This window comes from Aspergillus terreus, genomic scaffold (genome assembly GCF_000149615.1).
Source record: "Aspergillus terreus NIH2624 scaffold_9 genomic scaffold, whole genome shotgun sequence".
Taxonomy (NCBI): domain Eukaryota; kingdom Fungi; phylum Ascomycota; class Eurotiomycetes; order Eurotiales; family Aspergillaceae; genus Aspergillus; species Aspergillus terreus.
Genome location: NT_165932.1, coordinates 167,722 through 186,069, shown reverse-complemented (window position 1 = coordinate 186,069; position 18,348 = coordinate 167,722). Strand labels below are relative to the sequence as shown.

The following is an 18,348-nucleotide window of genomic DNA, read 5'->3' as shown; positions in this document are numbered from 1 at the left end:
CCTTGATCAGGACTTGGTCGGCGTTGGGCGAGGGGATGGGGGCGTCGCGGAGGAGGGCGGTTGGGCCGGGGAGGTTGATGATCTCCTTCATTATGTCGTACATCAACCTCCTTCGATAGTATGTACAGTACGAGGGCGTCCAGGAGAATCAATTGACTCAGTTTATATCGCATACTATCCACTATGAGGTCATGATCAAGGGCAGAATTAATAATCTACTGACGTCACGATATCGACCGTATACAGTGTAGAAGTCTAGATTCTATCTCTATACCCTTTATATACTGTCCAATATACAAACAAAAGAATGAAATCAAAGCTTGCTCTTGGGCCCGTTCTTCAGCACTGCGTCGTTCCACGGATACGGATCGAACACCAGGTCGTTGACCGGGTTCATGCTGGCCCGACGGAACAGATCCGGATACACCTCGCCGTCGTAGCGACCGAGACTGCTGTCCAGCTTCCAGTCGGGGATCTTCCATGCATCAACCAGCCGCACCGCATGCGGCCGGATCTCGTCCAGCAGCTTCATCACCGCATTGTTCTGCGTCAGCCGCAGCTGGCGCGTCGTGACGGCACTCGACGCAAAGAACTCGGCACCCTCACGCTCCATCGTGTGCAGCGCGTACAGCCGGAACAGCTTGTACATCAGCGTGCGCGTCTCCGCGTCCAGCGCCGCCGACATCTGCTCCGACGTCACCGCCTCGTAGAAGTTCTTGACCACCAGATACTGCGAGTGCGCCGTCGACAGCCGCCAGAAGTCGACCAGCAGGCTGTTCCACGAGCGCTTCTCGACGTCGCGGAGCTTGAGCGCCTCAAAGGTGAGGTGCGCCGTGCGCCACGCGAACGCCGCCACAATGTCGCTGTCTTTCTCGAGGATGTCGAACGACGCTCCCTTCTCCCGGCGGGCGAGATACGCCTGCAGGATCTGCGAGGTGTCGTTGGCGGTGCCCTTGCCTTCGAGCACGGCGCGGGCGGATTTCAGAAGCTAGGATGGTCAGTACATATGAACCTATAAAGGGAGGCATCATAGTGGTAGGAACTTACGTAGCGAGCCACCTGCTGCGTGAGCATGTAGTTGTCACCCTCCCAGGTCAGCGTGGGCAGATAATCAGCATACCACGGGCCAATACCGCTGAAGCTGCTGTATCCATGGCCACCGCAGGCGCGACGACACACCTCCAGTCCCTCACCGGCCGTCGTACTGGCGAGCGCCTTGAGGCCGCACGAGGTGGCGTGCAGATCGGCCAACAGATCCGCGCCCGCGCGCAGCTGCTCCGGTCCAGGACCACGAGTATCCTGGTCCGACGCAGCCGATGCCTTCATGCGGCTCTGGTTCTCCTCGTACAGACGCATCATGCCGCGGCCGGTAAAGTGCAGCGCATACATGGACGCCAGCAGCGGCAGCAAGCGAATCTGCACCATCTTATAGTTCAGCACCTGGTTCTCGCCGACGTTGCCGGTCGCGTCGCGGTCCTGGAACTGGCGGCGCACGGCGCAGTACCGCGTGGCGATGGTGACACCGCGGGCGAGCACGCCGCCGGCGTCGAGGACGATGTTGGACCGCACCCACGTCATGGTGCCGTACACCAGCGACGGCGACGCCGGGCGCATGTACTTGTTGGTGTCCTTGTCGATGCGCGAGAAGCGCGCCAACATGTTGACGTGGGGGATTTTGACGTGGTTGAAGAGGAGGAAGCCGTTGTCCATGGTGTTGTAGCCAAACTTCGGGCCGATATCGCCCACGTAGATGTTCTCCAGCGGCTGGTGCGTCTGCAGGTCGCGGATCTGCACGACGAACGGATGCGGTCCGTAGTTCTTGCCGCCGACGTACAGCTGCGCCATGACGACGGCGTGGTTGGCGTTGCGGCCCAGCGAGCCGATCCACCACTTGGACGCGGTCAGCGTGGGCGAGTGGATGGTAAAGGTCTTGTCGTCGGGGTTCCAGGTGGCTCTGGTCTCGAGGCCGCGGACGTTGGATCCGTGGCCCAGCTCGGTCTGGGCGTAGCATCCGATGATCTGGTATTTCTCGGCGGGCTCGAGGAAGAGCTTTTTCTGCTCGGGGGTGCTTTGTTCGCGGAGGGTGACCTAGCGGGTTAGCGTTATCACCGTTGTTGTCACGACAGGACATACCAAAAACATCGAGGCATGCAGACCGTACGGCGTCGGCTCGCCGATCAGGTCATTGGCCATGATGTACTCCTTCTCGGACCAGTGGAGCTGCTCGCGCAGCTGCTGCAGGCGTTTGCCACGGGCGAGGGCGCGCTGGATGCGCTCGGTGCGGCCGGAGGTGTGGTTCTCGGACTTGTCAAAGATCGGCTCGGAGGAGAGGATCCGCACCAGGCGGTCCTGCGTCTCGAGGGCCTCCTTGGTGTGCAGCAATTCGGACAACTTGTCGACATTGACATTGGACTGGGCACGCTCCTGCTCGAGCAATTCGGAACCCTGGGGGCCCGCAGGCTTGAGCGCCTGCACCCAGGCGGGGGGAGGAGGGGGCATGATTAGTAGAGGTGATAGAATGGAGATAGATGGGGATTGAATGAATGAATATGGGGAAGGAGACAGAGCAGGGAGAAGAGTGGAATATAAGAAAGAAGTGGGTGTGCTGGACCGGGGGAAGCCGAGGATTTCCTGAAGCAGCAATTGCCTCGGCTCAAGGGATGATGCCTTGGTGCCTGATGGTAGACGAATACGGAGGACAGTGTACCAGTAAGTAGGTATGGACAGATGGACAAAATTACGACCCGCTGTTTCTCGGCCGATGAAGCAGTCGGGATCGAATAAGCCGAATCAGCAGAGATCGTCTCTTAAGCATTTACTGCAGGGTTGACTTCCACTAGTAATTAGTGTACTGCTGGTTATCAGATAATCACGGTGATGTTGAGCCGAGGTCTATGTACCTTTATTGATGGCTTCTGTATAGTATCGTGTATTGCTGTCTCCCAGACTCCCCAGTTATTGCAATTACCCCCTTATACGGCGTCTTTCCCCATGGAGAGCAGGTAAGCATCTCCACTTCCAAGTATCTGTAATTTGCCTCCTGGTGTGACTGATGTACCATTACCAGCCGATCATACAGTCATCATACAGTTATGCCCTAATCCGGCAGGGAAGTAAAGTAGGACACGATCAGGATAAGGACTACTGCTAAAGGAACTAGCATGCACTAAATGACAGAGCTATAGCTGCTCTATTATGATTGACGTGTGTCTCGACAATCACATGGGTGTCCTTCGCATGTGAAGAGATCCAGATGGCCTCATCTCCAGCGTACCAGTATTAGTATAGTACTATCAAATACCAGCTCCACTCTCACCCGGTTATCGCCTTCTCGGCCCCTTTCAAAAGCTCGCCCATTGCCGGCGCATGGCCTGTCTCCCCCGGCTTCGTCCCCGGACTCATCCCATACGTGTCCGCATAGCGTCCCTCCAGGATCTGCTGCACCGTCACAGCCGGGTATTTGGCTCCCTCGCCGCAACAACTGGGGATGCACTCCACCAGGAACGCCCCGTTGCCATCATAGAAGAACGGCACGCTGTAGCGCGTTTCGCCACTCCGGTTGATCACGCGGTGCAGGTTCGACAGATACCGGTCGTTGGTCCAGCGCATCATCATGTTGCCCAGATTCACCACCAGCGCATCCTTCACCGGCACCACGTCGGCCCATTCCGACGACTCCTGATCCCACACTTGTAGCCCGCCATGGTCGTCTTGGAGGAGGATGGTGATGGCCCCAAAATCGGTGTGTGCGCCGATGCCTGTTCGTCAGTCTGCGTTCTATCGCTGTATGGTGGAGGGTAGACGTGGCCTACCACGCTCGTAGCTGGATTCGTCACTGGTCTGTGGCGGATATCGAAGCAGTCGGAGAGTGGCCACCGGCTCCTCGTTGAACGCATCAAACCAATTCTCCTCCAGGTCCAGCATCACCGCTAACACGCGCAGAATATCCTGTGCTAGTTCCGTCATGGTCGCATGGTACGCATCGATCACCTCCCGAAACACCTGGGGATCCCGCACCTCCGACGGATACTGGTTTGGGCCTTGGAAGAAGTGTCCCGCGAGGACGGAGGGATGATCCGCGGGTAGATGCTTGCCGAAGTAGAACCCTTCCTTCAGATCGCCAGGCCCGCGTTTCTCAAAATTCTGCGATCGGAGGCGTTCGTACCCGCGGCTGGATTTTCCTGCGTCTATACTTTCTATCAGTATGATCAGATATGGTGGTTGTTCAGATGCATACCCTTGCTATACTTCTCCTTGATCTCAAGCGGGAGGCTGAAGAGCTCTTGCGCCTGCTGCAGAATACTGTCGCAGAGGCTGGAGGGCACCCGGTGGTTGATGATCTGGAAGAAGCCGTGGTCCCGACATGCGTCGCGCACTTGGTTGATCAACTCGGCTTTTCTGCTGGGGTCGGGGGTGTAGAACGCTGCAATCATTAGACTGCTCATACAGGTTCAAGGGATGGATGGATATACCTCCGAAATCGATGATGGGGGGTGCTCTGGGCATGATGCTGGTTGCAACTGATGACGACGAGCAGGAATAGCAGGCCTGTAGACGAGCTCTGCAAGGGAGCCATGAGTCGAGTATCTGTCTGTTTCTTAAGTATGTGCTGGACGAAGTTGATTGTGATATCTGGGAGAAGCGGGGTAATCAACGGCCGAGATGAGGGGATACAGGGATAGATAAGCAGTCTTGCTGCAGCAGGTGAAGGATGCAACGGACGGGACTATACGGTCCTTTGTCTAGAGCGGTAATATGTTGAGAATACTGCAATGTCTCCAGGACGACTCCCTCAAATATGGCATGTCATGATCCTTCGGCTGTGCCCCTCTTAAGTATTCTCCGTATAGTCCTCCCAGCAGTATATTTTCCACCAATCGTCGTAACCCACCTACAAACACTTCATCTATAAAGGCCCATTCACATCCGTCAGTGTAAAATGCATCGAGAACATGTACAATAATCCCGTTATCCCCGGGTTCAATCCCGATCCCTCCATCATTCGCGTGGACAAGGACTACTTCCTGGTCACCTCCTCGTTCGAATACTTCCCCGGCGCCCCCATCTACCACAGCTCCGATTTGATCCGCTGGACCCTGATCGGCCATGCACTGACCCGTCCCAGTCAGATCCAGATCCATACCCCGGAGCCGGGCGGGGGAGTCTGGGCTACGACCTTGAGATATCACGATGGGGTGTTCTATATCACTGCTGCGAGTTTTGCGCGGTATCGTCCGCAGCAGGATGATCGTGTCTGGCCGAGGGGGTTCTATGTCAAGACAACCAACATCTGGGATTCGGACTCGTGGTCCGATCCGGTGTACTTTGATGAACTTGGGTTCGATCAGGATGTAAGTAGCGTGACTGTGATTATCCATTGCGTATACTGATATAGTTGTAGCTATTCTGGGATGACGACGGCACTGTCTACCTCTCATCCACATACCGAAAACTCCATCGCACCCCCAATGCCAATCTCAAAGACTTTGCCGTCCACATCGTCACCGTCGATCTGGCTACCGGCAACTCCACCTCCGAGCCCAAGTTGATCCGCGAATCCACCTCCGGCGTAGCAGAGGGCTCCCATATCTTCAAACGAGGGAAGTACTACTATCTCTTTACCGCCGAGGGCGGCACCGAGAGCGGCCATTGCGAGTGGGTGTTTCGTAGTGAAACGAGCCCGTTTGGACCGTGGGAGACCGGTCCGAACAATCCTCTATGGAGGAATGGAGTCAACGACGAAGTGCAGAACACAGGCCATGCCGATCTGGTGGAGGATGCGCAGGGGAGATGGTGGGCGGTGTTACTAGGCGTTCGACCGGTGCGTACAGGTGCCGGTTGGGAGGAGTCTGTCTTTGGTATGTATATTCCTCAACATTGATGGATAGGGCTAACGCATGCAGGACGCGAGACTTTTCTGGTTCCTGTTGAATGGAAGGACGACTGGCCGGTGTTCAACAATGGGCAGAGAATCTCGCTCCAGGGCGACAGTCCGCATCTGTATCAGTTCGAACACCCCGTCGCCTGGAGAGACGAGTTTTCCCAGCCAACGCTCCAGCTCGGGTGGTATCGGAAGAGTAAGACGCTTAAAGCTGCGACTTGAAGTGTACTGACTGGTTAGATACCCCGGTGAAAGAGGATTACTCTCTCACAGAGCGCCCAGGCTATCTCCGTCTCCATGGGGGACCATACAACCTCTCCGTCCCTACTTGTCCGACGCTGTTCTTGCGGAAACAGACACACCGCGTCTGTACGTGGGAGACACGACTGTCATTCAGCCCGTCGTCCCCTTATACAGAGGCCGGGACCGTCGTGTGGTGGAACTACTTGACCTACAGCAGCATCGGTATCAGCCTTTCAGCATGGGGTGGTCCTCGCGTGGTGAGGTGGCGGTCCGCTGACGGCCAGTGTACCGACTTACAGCTATCCAGTGCTACATCAGAGGTCATCTTCGTTATCAAATGTGGTGATCGCTATAAGTTTGGCTATAGGGAGGTGGACGAGCCGACAGACACCGTGCGATGGATTGGAGAAGCCAAAAACACCGACTTCACCAATGCTTCTCTACCAGTGGGAGCTCCATTCACAGGAATGATGCTGGGATTGTATTCGTTTGGCGAAAGACAACGATGTCTAGTGCCCGCGGACTTCTCGTACGCCGAGTTTAAAGAGTCAGTCTAAGCTCAAAAGCCCCCCAGGACAGTCATTAAACCCCCAGTCCTTTAGATACTTGTGAAGACCTTCTGTTGCCTCCTTGCGCGCCTCCTGTAACTTCTCTGCCGGACGGATCTTTAAGATATCTGGATCAAGTAAATGCCACGGCGCAATGTCCTGAATAAACCAGTATATCTGAGCCAGAGCCTCCATGCCACTCAATAGTATCGGTCTCAGAGCACCGATCTTTTCAAGCTCCTCACCCCACGCTTTCGCCAGCCCCCGCTGGATATCCCGTCCACTGCCAAACATGGCTGGGCCCTTTGAGTCTGGAAGGGTCTGGGAACCCAGTCAGGATTGCCTGACGCAACTGCTCGGTTCCGGGGTCATAGGTTGCTCGGTATTTCAATACAACCGTGTATGTGACAGAGATTTAACAAGCAATAAGTATTTATAAAGCTCAATCAATATGTACAGATAATCTCTAATAAGCACCACCCTTAGCATCTGTTATCGGCGTAAACTCAACTTCAACAGGCTGGTTTCCAATCCCACGTCTCTTCGCCTCTTCCAGAATAGCAACAGTAGCTGTTGCGCCAATGCGAGTGACCCCCAGGGACATGACATGCAGCAAGTCGTCTAAAGTTCGGACGCCACCAGCAGCTTTGATTTGCACCTTCTCGCCGGACGCCTCTCTCATCAGCTTAAGGTCTTGCACTGTTGCACCACGGTAGTTATACGACCCATCCTGTTGTTTCACAAATCCGTACCCAGTTGAGGTCTTCACAAAAGCAACACCAATCTGCGAGCAGATCTCACACAGTCGTACAATATGTTCCGCCTGGAGGTAATCATTCTCGAAAATGACCTTCAGGATGGCGTCGTTCGCCGTGACTGCGTCATTGATTTGCCGGATCTCCTCGCTCACGTAGTCCCAGTCACCTCCCAGGGCTTTTCCGATATTGATGACCATGTCGATCTCCTTCCCCCCTGCTTTCGCGGCGTCGGTAGCTTCTGCGACTTTAATTTCTGTGGTGCTGTTCCCATGGGGAAATCCAATGACCGGACACACCAGGACGTCAGATCCAGCGAGCTCCTTCAGGGCTAGGGGGATGGTATATGGCTTCACGCATGCGGTGGCAACATTGTGTTCCTTTGCAATCTTTAGGCCTGCGATGATATCGGCGTCGGTCATGGTTGGGTGTAGTAACGAGTGATCGATCATCTTCGCGAGCTGAGGTATGGAGACGGTGATGGTATTGGCTGGCATGTTGGAGTTTCTTCGATGTGACTTCACCGACCAATATTCAGAGTGATAGCAGAATATCCAGCTCGTTACCTCTGACCTGTTTGTGATTTTATATGGCGTTTACGAGCGGATATATTTCCTTTTCGGGAGAAACAGTCTATCGGGTGGATTACCATAGTAGGGAATTCATTCCACCGGCATTGATTGCTCCTAAGAGTTGCTTACTAACTGTCCAGCACTGGCTAACCATGTTTGGCAATAAACACCATTCGGACATGCTGGGCGCGTTGGTGTAGCTCTACTGGAACATGCTATACGCATGTCCCTTGCCATTCTCTTATCAGAATAACATCCAGGAATGTGATGCGCATCCTGCCCTGGTGGAGATTGCACCAGCAGGCGATATGTGAACAATCTAGTTGCCTGCTCACCGTGGGATCCACCTGTCAAGTGAGTTGTTATATATCTCAAGCCCTCTACCACAAGGTTTGCATGAATCAGGACATCTTCCTTTGCATATGATGTATAATATCTGACCGCATACCCCAGTGGTTCCTGATGTTCCGACATCGAATTATCATCCAGGAACTAGCGGTGACCACGAAATCTACTCCAACAGACCATCCGGAACTCGCCGACTCCAGAAGCCCTGTCACACCTATCTTGCGCTTCGACGGCCGGGATAAGAGGGCGATAGCAAATATGATTTGTGCCGGTCGTCAGTCGATTGATCCGAAAACATGGGCGGAGCCATCCGGGAGTTGATCCAATAGTTTCCAGCCCGTATTTTAATCGCGAGGATCTTCATCCTGGTCACATTTGGGCGCATCCGCCTCCGCAAGCTGACAAACCACTCTCGGCTTCGGCTGTCAGCTGGAGTAGAAAAAGCTTGACTTCTAGAAATCCGACAGGGACGCTCTCTATCGTTGCAAGGGACCCCAGCTAAGAACCAAAGCATCGGACTTTTGCAATGGGTGAATCGGTAGAGTCAGCAGAGGCGCCTGCAAGAAGAGGGGACGATTTGCCCCCAGAGGAAGGCATCAGAGGGTGGCTCTGCGTTGTAGGCGCCTTTCTCTGCCTCTTTTGTTCTTTTGGTTTCCTCAACGCGTAGGTGGTTATAATACCTTCCTCCATAGCTACTTGCTGATAAAGGCCACAGGATCGGTGTTTTTCAGACTACCTACCAGGAGACATTCCTAAAGGATTACTCCCCGTCAGATATTTCATGGATCTTTTCTATCCAAGTCGCCCTGATGTGGGCCCCAGGACCACTGTATGGCAGAGTGATTGACACATACGGTCCTGCTCCCATCCTCTACCCGTGCAGCATCCTCTGCATCCTGGGTCTCTGCATGACAAGCTTAGCAGACCAGTACTACCAGATCTTTCTGGCGCAGGGACTCTGCTTCGGAATCGGCGCCGGCGGCGTATTTAGCACCGCCATGGTGTGCGTCGGGCAGTGGTTCGTCCGTCGGCGCGGCCTGGCCGCGGGGATCGCAACCAGCGGAAGCAGTCTGGGAGGCGTAATTTTTCCAATTTTCCTCAACCGCACGATGCAAGAAGTGGGCTTCTTTGGAGCTGTGCGATATGCGGCCCTGTTGATCGGGATCCTTCTGGCGGTGGCATGTGTTCTGGTCCGCGCTCGTCTGCCCCGGCGAAAGTGGAGTGGTGACGTTGCCTGGATTGATATGAGGCTGTTCAAACAGACGCCCTTTGCTATTTACACAGTAGGGTCATTCCTTACTATGTAAGTGGTCTGTATACTGTCGGAGTGGCCGTTACTGACACTAGCATCAGGTGGGGGCTGTGGGCGCCCTTCGACTATCTCAGCAGCATGGCCATCAATGCCGGGTTCTCTCCGAGTCTTGCACTTTACTTGATCTCAATTATGAAGTAAGTCGGGCTACCACAAAGTACTGCATATTCTAACTGGTGCCAGCGCGAGCTCTATTGCAGGGCGAATTCTGCCCCCTCATATCGGGGACCGGATAGGACACTTTAACGTGCTTACCATTTGCGCCATGGGCACGGGGGTATCCATGCTGTGCCTCTGGCTTCCTTTTAACTATCATCCGTCTCATGCAGGGATTATCGTCTTTGCCTTGGTCTACGGTTTCGTCAGCGGGACGGTTGTTTCTATTCTCATGCCCTGTGTGGCTAAGATCGGAGACTTGAACACTCTAGGACAGCGCTTTGGGACGTTCCAGTTGGTAATCTCCATTAGGTATGATTATTTCGAGAAGCGAATTGCAAGAAAGCAAGTGATCTAACATGCAGCCAGCTGTTTGACCGGTTTACCCATAATGGGCGCTATTCTGAACCGCCAGGGGAGCACCGATTTCTCAGGGCTACAGATTTTCGCGTCGACAATCTCTATTTTAGGATCCTTGGGCATTGGGGCCTCGACTTATTTGTTGAGTAAAATGAGGAAGACATGGAAGGTGTAACGGGTTATATATGTTTGCATCGACAAAACGATTTGGGGACAGGTATCACCGCTATCATCATCGGCTCTACGTGATCTGTATATCTCTCTTGGATCCAGTCATTCATCCTGTCCTAGATAGTGTTAATTGAATTATAATCAAACGAGAAAGGAGGCTATGAGGCAAACAGGGACGCTCAATTCTCGAGCTTCTTCATTTCGTCAAGAGCGTTTGACGATGGCATCATTCGCAGTAAAACCGCAGTACTTGCTGCATAAATCTTGATCTACCCGCACAAACAATAAACATGCACGGATTTGGGGTTGTGACTCATATATTTCCAAAACGGCCGATAATTGTCCGTCTTGGTACCCCTCTTACCGCATGCCCCGTTTCCTAGACCAAATAAAGGCCGTACCTGTGGACCCCAACGAGGGTCCAGAAAGCCAATTTGTTTGTGAATCCGTTTGTTCAATTTCTATCAAATGTTCCAAGTCCGACTCGTGCTGTGTCAGATCTTCCTCTGGGCCATGTCATTTGCTCCCACACCCCACGCAACATCCGCCGAAAGCCAGTGGAAATGGCTTAACTACAATGCGTCAGCCATCTCTCCCATCGGGGAGGTCATCACTATTCATACTCCACCAGACACCGACATTTGGAGGCCTTCGTTGGAGAAGGACAACTTCACGGCACCGTACCTGTACACTAGCATTCCAACCGCCAACTTTGAGAGCGTAAAAGTCACCGTGCAGGCAGATTGGAAGACTCTCTTCGACCAAGGCGGCCTTGTCATTACTTTTCCGGAGCGACAAGGACACAACTATTTGCAGTGGATCAAGGCAGGAGTCGAGTTTACGGACGGAGCGCCCTACCTCGGCGTTGTCGGCACCGACAGACTGTCCGACTGGAGCTTAAGCCCAATGCTGCAGGGCGCTGATACTGGAACCGCAAGTATCGAGATTGTTCGTGATGGGGCGGACGCTTGGGTGTATGCGATAGAGGGAACCACGCGCCGGGCTCTGCGGCAGGTTACATGGGCTTTTGGGGAAGGCTGCTCCGAGAAGATGCATGTTGGAATTTATGCGGCGAAACCAACTCGGGAATCTGGAGAGGGTCATGAGTTCGATACTCTTGCTGTTACATTTAAGGCGTTCAGCTTGAAAACGAAGAGCTGAATTTGGGGTGTCTTTCTTCGACTATGTTCCTGTCTTGAATGATCTTGCGACTTATATTGGCACGAGGATGATGATTGCGATTTCAATACTGAACCCTAGCCGTCAATTGGAACTCTGTGATGGTGTTTCTCCTGATATAACTACCTGGCCAGAGGAAGTCGAGCGTAGATCCACAGGCATAAGCTCAGCATCATTTTGGAGGTCTCTGGTAGTGGATAATTAGTGAACGTTGCAATTATATTGCAAAATCCGGCAGATATTCCACCATGTCAGTGTCACACCTCGATTGAATCGGGTTATCTCCCATGTGCTCCACAACCATTACAGCATCCATGCGTCACTCCATACAATGCCACTGGTTCCTGGCAATATAGTGAGTGCATTGGTCGATTTTACCTTTCCTCTAAGAGAACGGTTGACGCATACAGTTAGCTCCAATTGATTTCTGTCTTTCAATCCCTATGCCTAATTGAGGCTTTACCCCTTTTGTCAACTATATAAACGTCATGATGCAATAGAATTAGCTTACAGATATGAGTATATGACACCCTACACAGAGACAGATTAATCAGATCCGGATAATGTTAACAAAGCAATAGTCTTGCCGACAACATGTAATGACAAAGGTCGCTTACAAATATCCTGAGAGGTATGTACAGCGGTAGGGCTTGGAAGAGTAGCAGTTCTATTCTGAGCATATGCCGCCATTTGAGGTGGTACTTGGTTCTCTGAATTGATAAGGAGGCGCCATGTACGATCGTTGCCCCCCTAGGGCTTAAAGGAAAGACTTTCTTTCTGCATCAAATCCGCGAATCCGGTCAACAGAAGAGGGTTGGTGAGGGGAGAACACAATCAAAAAGAACGATAAATTGATTTTGGGAAGAGGTAGGGTAAACTATGATTAAAATCCATGCTCCTTGAATTCCTTTTCCGTCCATTCCCACAACTCCCCGATTTTTTTCTCATCCTTCGAGATATCCCGCCTATTACTCTCTTTGAAGAAAGGAATGTAGTATGCGCCACTTTTGACCTTTTCTGCATTGGAAGTACTCGCCCAAAGCTGATTTAGGGCCCCTGTGGCTACATCAACAGACCCGACTCTGTTGAGAAGGCCGAAAAGAAGGGACATAATCGAGAAGCCCTTTAGGTCACCACCGATATTAGTCTGGACGAGGCCCGGATGTAAGGCTACCGACTTGATGGCGGGATAGCGTTTGGCGTAAGATTTGGTGAAGTAAATGTTTGCAAGTTTGGACTGGCCATAGCGGGCCACGGTACTGATCTCCGTGAGCGGCGTCTTCACTCGAGCGAGGAGGAGCCCTCCTTTGGGAGCCAACGTATATATTTCGGAGCTGATGTTGATAATTCGAACGTCGCCGTCGGAAATGGTAGTGGTCTTCTCCATAATGGGTAGCAGTAATTTGGTAAATAGCGCTGGACCCATGTAATTGGTGCCAAACTGGACTTCGTACCCATCCTCTGTCAACCCTGGCGGAGTGGCGAAAACACCAGCATTGTTCACGAGGATATGGAGACGGTCATTCTCCGCCAAAAACGTGGCCGCGGCCCTTTTGATGGAAGAGAACGATGCAAGGTCGATTTCGAGATGGATGATGTTCGCGGAAGGGACTTGTTCTTTCAGCTCTGCAATTGCAGCAGAAGCCTTGGCCTTGCTGCGCGCGCCCATGTAGATTTTGGTCGGATTGTGCTTCGCCATCTGCTTGATGGTTTCTTTACCTAAACCATTGTTGCCTCCAGTTACCAAGATAACCTTTCCCCCTAGGTCTGGAATGTCCTTGTCAGGGTTATAGGTTACCTTTTGGCGAAAAATAAAAGACATCCTGAGCGCCAGTTGTCTCCTTGACCCTTATTTGTAAGAACAGGGAGTGAGTAGACCATGAGTTTAACAAGAATTGATTTGCACGGGACGGGCTGAGCTATTTAACGTTGGATTTGGATAGGCCATTAAATCGAGGCACTGGTTTAAAGGTGAATGAAGGCGTCACTTGATTAGTTAACTTCAAGCCCAGCCCAAGTGTTGGTATAAGCAGATAACCAGGTAGTGGCAAGCCGAGGCCAACACAAAACTGGCAGAATGATTACTGATATTCCCGAACATATCGACTACAGTGGCATAAAGTCAGTGGGGTCGTGACGGAATGTTTATATAACCCACCCGAAGATCATGGGCAGATCCCTGGGTCCATAACGCGGGAGGAGTCAAAGAATCGATTCCACCAGTCCTATTACGCACCAGCTCTGCGGAGCGTCCGAAATGTCGGTTTGAGGATTGGATCTCTTTAAGATAATGGTGCCAATTGGCTCTAGAATATGCTGCCAATGCTTCGAATATCTTATGTGCATAATATCTAGGGTCCACCGAACGATGGATTGTTATCCAGACCCCATATCCAAGTCTGTTCCAGCATTGGAAAACCGTCATCGGCTAGGAAGCGAGAAGAGGGAGGTTCATTGGGATCGAAATCGGATCGTGGGGCAAAATTAAGCAATGCTGACACAGTTAAGTTAGCTATGCATTGATCATTTCGAATAACCGCAACACCATACCTTGGTCGAAATCGAATAGGGCCTCGGATAGAGCAGGATCTTCGATGTATTGAAGAGAGGAATCGGGGTTCTCGCCATCTGAGATAGTGTAGGTGGGGTTGACAATTTCGGAGGATTGGGAAGTATCGGGATGCGATGTGGAATTCTCCTGATTGGGGTTCAACGAATGATGAGCTTCCTCAGTATAGGCCGGCGCTGGCATACTTTCGGAACCCGTGTGGTCATCGGGAGGATGCGCATCCTTTGACGTCTGTGATGTTTTCGGCAGGTCTAGCATGGTATTCAGCTCCTTCTCCATGACAAGCTTTGTTAGACGCTGCAGAATCTCCAGTCCTTGTGCAGCTAGAACACAGCGGTCCCGAAGCTTTTCTTGTATACCCATTAGCCGGTGAAGGCCAACCTTAGCCTCGCGAGACTCGGGACTAAGCGGAGCCATACTACTCAAGATAGCTAAGAGCACACCGGCGGCAAACGTATGGATACTGACGAAGGCAGCTGCATAGGTTGCGCCCACGAGATCCATGATGGGGCTGTCGATTAATTCCGAAATGCGTAAAGCTGATCGGCGACATGTCTCCAGCGCGTGATAAAAGGGACCAGGCCGGGTTGTTTCCGCACTAGATTCAGACCTCGAAGGTGTCGCAACTAGCTTGTATGAGAGCAGAGGACGATGAACCAAGATTCGGGCGTTTTCGTATGCCAGCTTCAAAGCCAATGCTTGTAGTTCGTAGATATGATCTTCGAAGCGTGGACCGGTCGCGCCAACATCGCGGTCGAGCTCATCCGGCGAGGAATAGGCAGTGGTTGCGTCCGGAGTCTGATTCCATTGGAGTTTAGACGGCAGTTCCATGTGCCAATCCTGTAATCGGGTATCTAAGTCAGTGGTCTTTTTGATGGTATCTTGCAGCTTGGTGGAGTGCATCGACTTTGTAGCTTCCGCTGGCCCCCCGATTCCATAGAGCTCAGTCAGGGCTTCCTTGGTGAGAACCGACAGCTTGGACATGTAATATTTGTATGACAACAGCGTCGCTTCACCCATCAGTGGTTCCTTGAACGATGTAGGTGGACGGGATCCCTGTAATTTGGCCGAGGGGTTCAGCGGTTCCACGTCGTAATCAGAATCCTTGATCGAATGAGGATATCCGTAGGTCATCGAGGAGAAAGTCTCAATCTCATAAATGGCCCACCAGCTGCGCTTTCGGGATTCGTTTTTCATTTGCCAATTGTCAGGCTGATGGCCTGACGAAAGCTGTTCCTTGGTCATCCGCCGATGGAGGTTGAGAGCCTGGGCGACTCGCAGGCCGCATCCACACACAGGCGATGCAAGCCTTGGGGTGCCGTGATATAGATAATAAGTCCCTAGCAGAATGCATGTCTGCACAACCTCCAGGCTCCCCAATGAAACGATATCGAGTAGCTTCGTCTTAATTGAGGACAGTATGCGTTGCTTAAGGGATTCTGGATCAATCCCTAGATCCGATAAGCGCTGCCAGCGGTAGCCCCCTGCATATTGCAGACCAATACCAATGACCATCAAGAATGTACTTAGGAACCCTATATCCCTGACGTCTTCCTGTGCCTGTGAACCAGAGGAACAATAAAGTCCTGGCCATCGTTGGCGAAATTCATCCTGGTGGAAGATGAGCATAAACCAATGGACTCTGTCAAAATATGTGTCGACGAGAAGAGCAGCTGCTTCATAGGGTGGGAGTAGCTCTACTAGCTCACCCACTGTAGAACGAGATGATTGAGGAAACGGCTGCATGCTGGGTGCGGTGGTGTTGCGAGGCCTTCCCATCGAGGCGCGAGTCGGAATTCTTGTGTATTCGTCCCGGACGCTATCCCACTCAGGCTTTCCACCGGGAATTGCAGTAGTCGCTGAAGCGGTTGAAGAATTGTGAAGAAGGAAGGCCTTGGAATTTTAGTTTCTGCTCTTTACGGGGGTGGGATCTCTTCATCGTACGCCGTCTACCAGTGACATGGTTGAGCTGGAGTTCCACGCCGAACCATGCAGAGGACGCTGCACTGGATCAGCATTGTCGGCCCCATTTGTCCCAGGATCAGGTCCTAAAGATGTAGCTGGCCGTATCTGATGGCCATCACCGTTTGTACGAGCGCGTTTTGACAATTGTGTGGCTGTACACAGATGTGATGGTTGGTAGACCCTCCACCGTGACTCTGGACATGACAGACAATCTACGCCTGCACGTTGACACAATGCACAAGGACGATTTATATCACACTGAAGGAGTTTAGTGGCGTCTAGAGGAATGCATGGAGCACACAAGTGACAGCTCTCACCTTGAGTTTCTGCCGACGACATCGTTGGCAGGCGTTAGGGACTTTTCGTTTCCTTGACGGGATTCTGCCAGCTATATCCACCATATTTGTATTTCTCCTCTGATCTAAGGATTCTCAAACAGAACAAGACATGTGTGTTGATTTGTGGCTGTGAACTCGTAAAGCGTGCTGGCGATTCATGCCTCAGGCGTAAAGACGGGCTGGAATATTATTTTTGCAGACCATTGCTGCCTCATAGATCAGGCTGCTAATGCCCGATCAGGCAATTACCGAGGCAGATTCGCAAGTGAGCTTTACATCGAGTCCCGGTTGTGTGTAATCTATGTACGAAGATGCATGAAGTTCCAGTGATATGTACAGGTCCCACTCATCCCACCTACTAATAACTGCGCGGCAACTGCAGCACCTTCTCGCTGACGTAGTTCAGAATCATCTCCCGACTGACAGGAGCAATGCGCGGCAACAGACACTCGCGCAGGTATCTCTCCACGTCGTACTCCATCGCATAGCCCATGCCTCCATGACTTAGGACAGCTCGCTCGCAAGCCGTGAAGGCCGCCTCGGCAGCCAGGTACTTAGCACTGTTACAGGCCACACCAACAGACTGGACGGGGATGGATCCATCGGACTTGGAGGCGTCAAACAAGCGAGCAGCATGGTACGTAGCCAGCTTGGCTGCCTCGAGCTTCATGTACGCATCGGCCAACGGATGCGCAATTCCCTGGTTCTGGCCGATGGGACGACCGAATACCACGCGCTCTTTGGCATATTGCGCAGCGCGTTCCAGCGCAGCATACCCCAGACCCAATGCCTCACCGGCAAGTAGACAGCGTTCAGCGTTCATTCCATGCAGGATGATACGGAACCCTTCGCCTTCTTGTCCGACAAGTGTTTTGGCGGGGATCTGGTAGTTGTCGAACCACACCTCATTCGCATCCACCGCGCGACCACCCATCTTCTTGATCCTGCGCATGTCGAGACCGGGCTTGTTCCGATCGAGATCGATGCAGAACACCGACAGGCCCTGTGTACTTTTCTTTACATCCTCTAACGGGGTGGTCCGAGCGAGGAGAATCATCTTCGACGCAACCTGTGCGCAAGTGATCCAGATCTTCTGTCCAGTTACTGAATACGCGTCCTGGGACGCATTCTTCCTTGCAAGCGTCTTGAGCTTCAGAGTCTCGAGTCCAGTGTTGGGTTCAGTCACGCCGAAGCATGTCCGCCACGTGCCGTTGATGATCTTGGGGATTGTCTCCTCCCGTTGCTCTTTCGTTCCAAACTTGGCGAGCGGTTGGGTGGCATACACGTTCGCGTGGATGGACTGGGCGCCAGCAATGCCGGCCCCTGATTGCGTGATAGTCTGCATCATCATGGTGGCTTCGGAGATGCCTGTATAGACGGTTAGGATGTACATATTGTGTAGGCTTGGCCATATCCGAGAAGAGCTCACCTAGTCCTGCACCTCCGAGCTCCTCTGGAAGAGCAATTCCGAGCCATCCGTCCTTCGCTAGCGCTGCATGGAATTCCTTAGGGTCTTGCTCGGTCTGGTCGTGCTCCTGCCAGTATGTGTTGGGGAATTTGGAACAAATCGCCGAAATTGCCTCGCGAACGGTCAACTGCTCCTCAGTGAAGCCGGTCAGCTCCATGAGTGGTCGCTTTGTCGTGGTGGAAAACTGTGATGCGCGAGACTTTGATACGGCGAGCCATGTTGGGCCGGATGTGGGTGCAACACGCCGGCGAACATGGGCCACTGCCGGACTCAGCCGCAGATATAGATTCCGCTTGGTATATGCAGGGGACATGTGGAGCAATTGGATTTTCTGGGATGTGCTGACGAACGCAACCAGAATAGAGGCAGATATGCGTCACTTATATCGTACGATTGTAGCGGTGGGGAGCTCTTGTTGCATATAGCCGTCCATATACCCGTCGAGTAACCGTGCAGCACCGAGGTCCATCTGATGTCCAGCTC

The 18,348-nt window shown here is 52.6% G+C and overlaps 9 protein-coding genes across 9 annotated transcripts; 3 read left to right on the top strand and 6 right to left on the bottom strand.

Annotated features, from left to right (window-relative positions):
- Positions 1-313: 313 nt before the first annotated feature.
- Positions 314-2,499, bottom strand: ATEG_06308 (uncharacterized protein; the record flags this gene model as incomplete). The annotated part of the gene is made up of 3 exons (XM_001215486.1): positions 314-988; positions 1,048-2,088; positions 2,134-2,499. The coding sequence occupies 3 exons, from the start codon at positions 2,497-2,499 to the stop codon at positions 314-316; spliced, it is 2,082 nt and encodes a 693-aa protein (XP_001215486.1).
- Positions 2,500-3,312: 813 nt separating this feature from the next.
- Positions 3,313-4,445, bottom strand: ATEG_06307 (isopenicillin N synthase family dioxygenase; the record flags this gene model as incomplete). Its single annotated transcript, XM_001215485.1, has 3 exons — positions 3,313-3,758; positions 3,813-4,187; positions 4,238-4,445. The coding sequence occupies 3 exons, from the start codon at positions 4,443-4,445 to the stop codon at positions 3,313-3,315; spliced, it is 1,029 nt and encodes a 342-aa protein (XP_001215485.1).
- Positions 4,446-4,952: 507 nt separating this feature from the next.
- ATEG_06306 (glycoside hydrolase family 43 protein) lies at positions 4,953-6,681 on the top strand (the record flags this gene model as incomplete). Its single annotated transcript, XM_001215484.1, has 4 exons — positions 4,953-5,351; positions 5,402-5,858; positions 5,904-6,077; positions 6,122-6,681. 4 exons carry the CDS (start codon positions 4,953-4,955, stop codon positions 6,679-6,681), a joined length of 1,590 nt encoding a protein of 529 aa, XP_001215484.1.
- A 457-nt stretch (positions 6,682-7,138) lies between these two features.
- Positions 7,139-7,924, bottom strand: ATEG_06305 (2-deoxyribose-5-phosphate aldolase; the record flags this gene model as incomplete). The annotated part of the gene is made up of 1 exon (XM_001215483.1): positions 7,139-7,924. One exon carries the CDS (start codon positions 7,922-7,924, stop codon positions 7,139-7,141), a length of 786 nt encoding a protein of 261 aa, XP_001215483.1.
- Positions 7,925-9,345: 1,421 nt separating this feature from the next.
- On the top strand, positions 9,346-10,173 carry ATEG_06304 (uncharacterized protein; the record flags this gene model as incomplete). The annotated part of the gene is made up of 3 exons (XM_001215482.1): positions 9,346-9,650; positions 9,701-9,796; positions 9,843-10,173. 3 exons carry the CDS (start codon positions 9,346-9,348, stop codon positions 10,171-10,173), a joined length of 732 nt encoding a protein of 243 aa, XP_001215482.1.
- Positions 10,174-10,814: 641 nt separating this feature from the next.
- Positions 10,815-11,507, top strand: ATEG_06303 (DUF1349 domain-containing protein; the record flags this gene model as incomplete). The annotated part of the gene is made up of 1 exon (XM_001215481.1): positions 10,815-11,507. One exon carries the CDS (start codon positions 10,815-10,817, stop codon positions 11,505-11,507), a length of 693 nt encoding a protein of 230 aa, XP_001215481.1.
- Positions 11,508-12,408: 901 nt separating this feature from the next.
- Positions 12,409-13,347, bottom strand: ATEG_06302 (uncharacterized protein; the record flags this gene model as incomplete). Its single annotated transcript, XM_001215480.1, has 1 exon — positions 12,409-13,347. One exon carries the CDS (start codon positions 13,345-13,347, stop codon positions 12,409-12,411), a length of 939 nt encoding a protein of 312 aa, XP_001215480.1.
- A 529-nt stretch (positions 13,348-13,876) lies between these two features.
- Positions 13,877-15,873, bottom strand: ATEG_06301 (transcription factor domain-containing protein; the record flags this gene model as incomplete). Its single annotated transcript, XM_001215479.1, has 2 exons — positions 13,877-14,019; positions 14,076-15,873. The coding sequence occupies 2 exons, from the start codon at positions 15,871-15,873 to the stop codon at positions 13,877-13,879; spliced, it is 1,941 nt and encodes a 646-aa protein (XP_001215479.1).
- Positions 15,874-16,755: 882 nt separating this feature from the next.
- ATEG_06300 (acyl-CoA dehydrogenase family protein) lies at positions 16,756-18,178 on the bottom strand (the record flags this gene model as incomplete). The annotated part of the gene is made up of 2 exons (XM_001215478.1): positions 16,756-17,765; positions 17,827-18,178. 2 exons carry the CDS (start codon positions 18,176-18,178, stop codon positions 16,756-16,758), a joined length of 1,362 nt encoding a protein of 453 aa, XP_001215478.1.
- Positions 18,179-18,348: the final 170 nt, after the last annotated feature.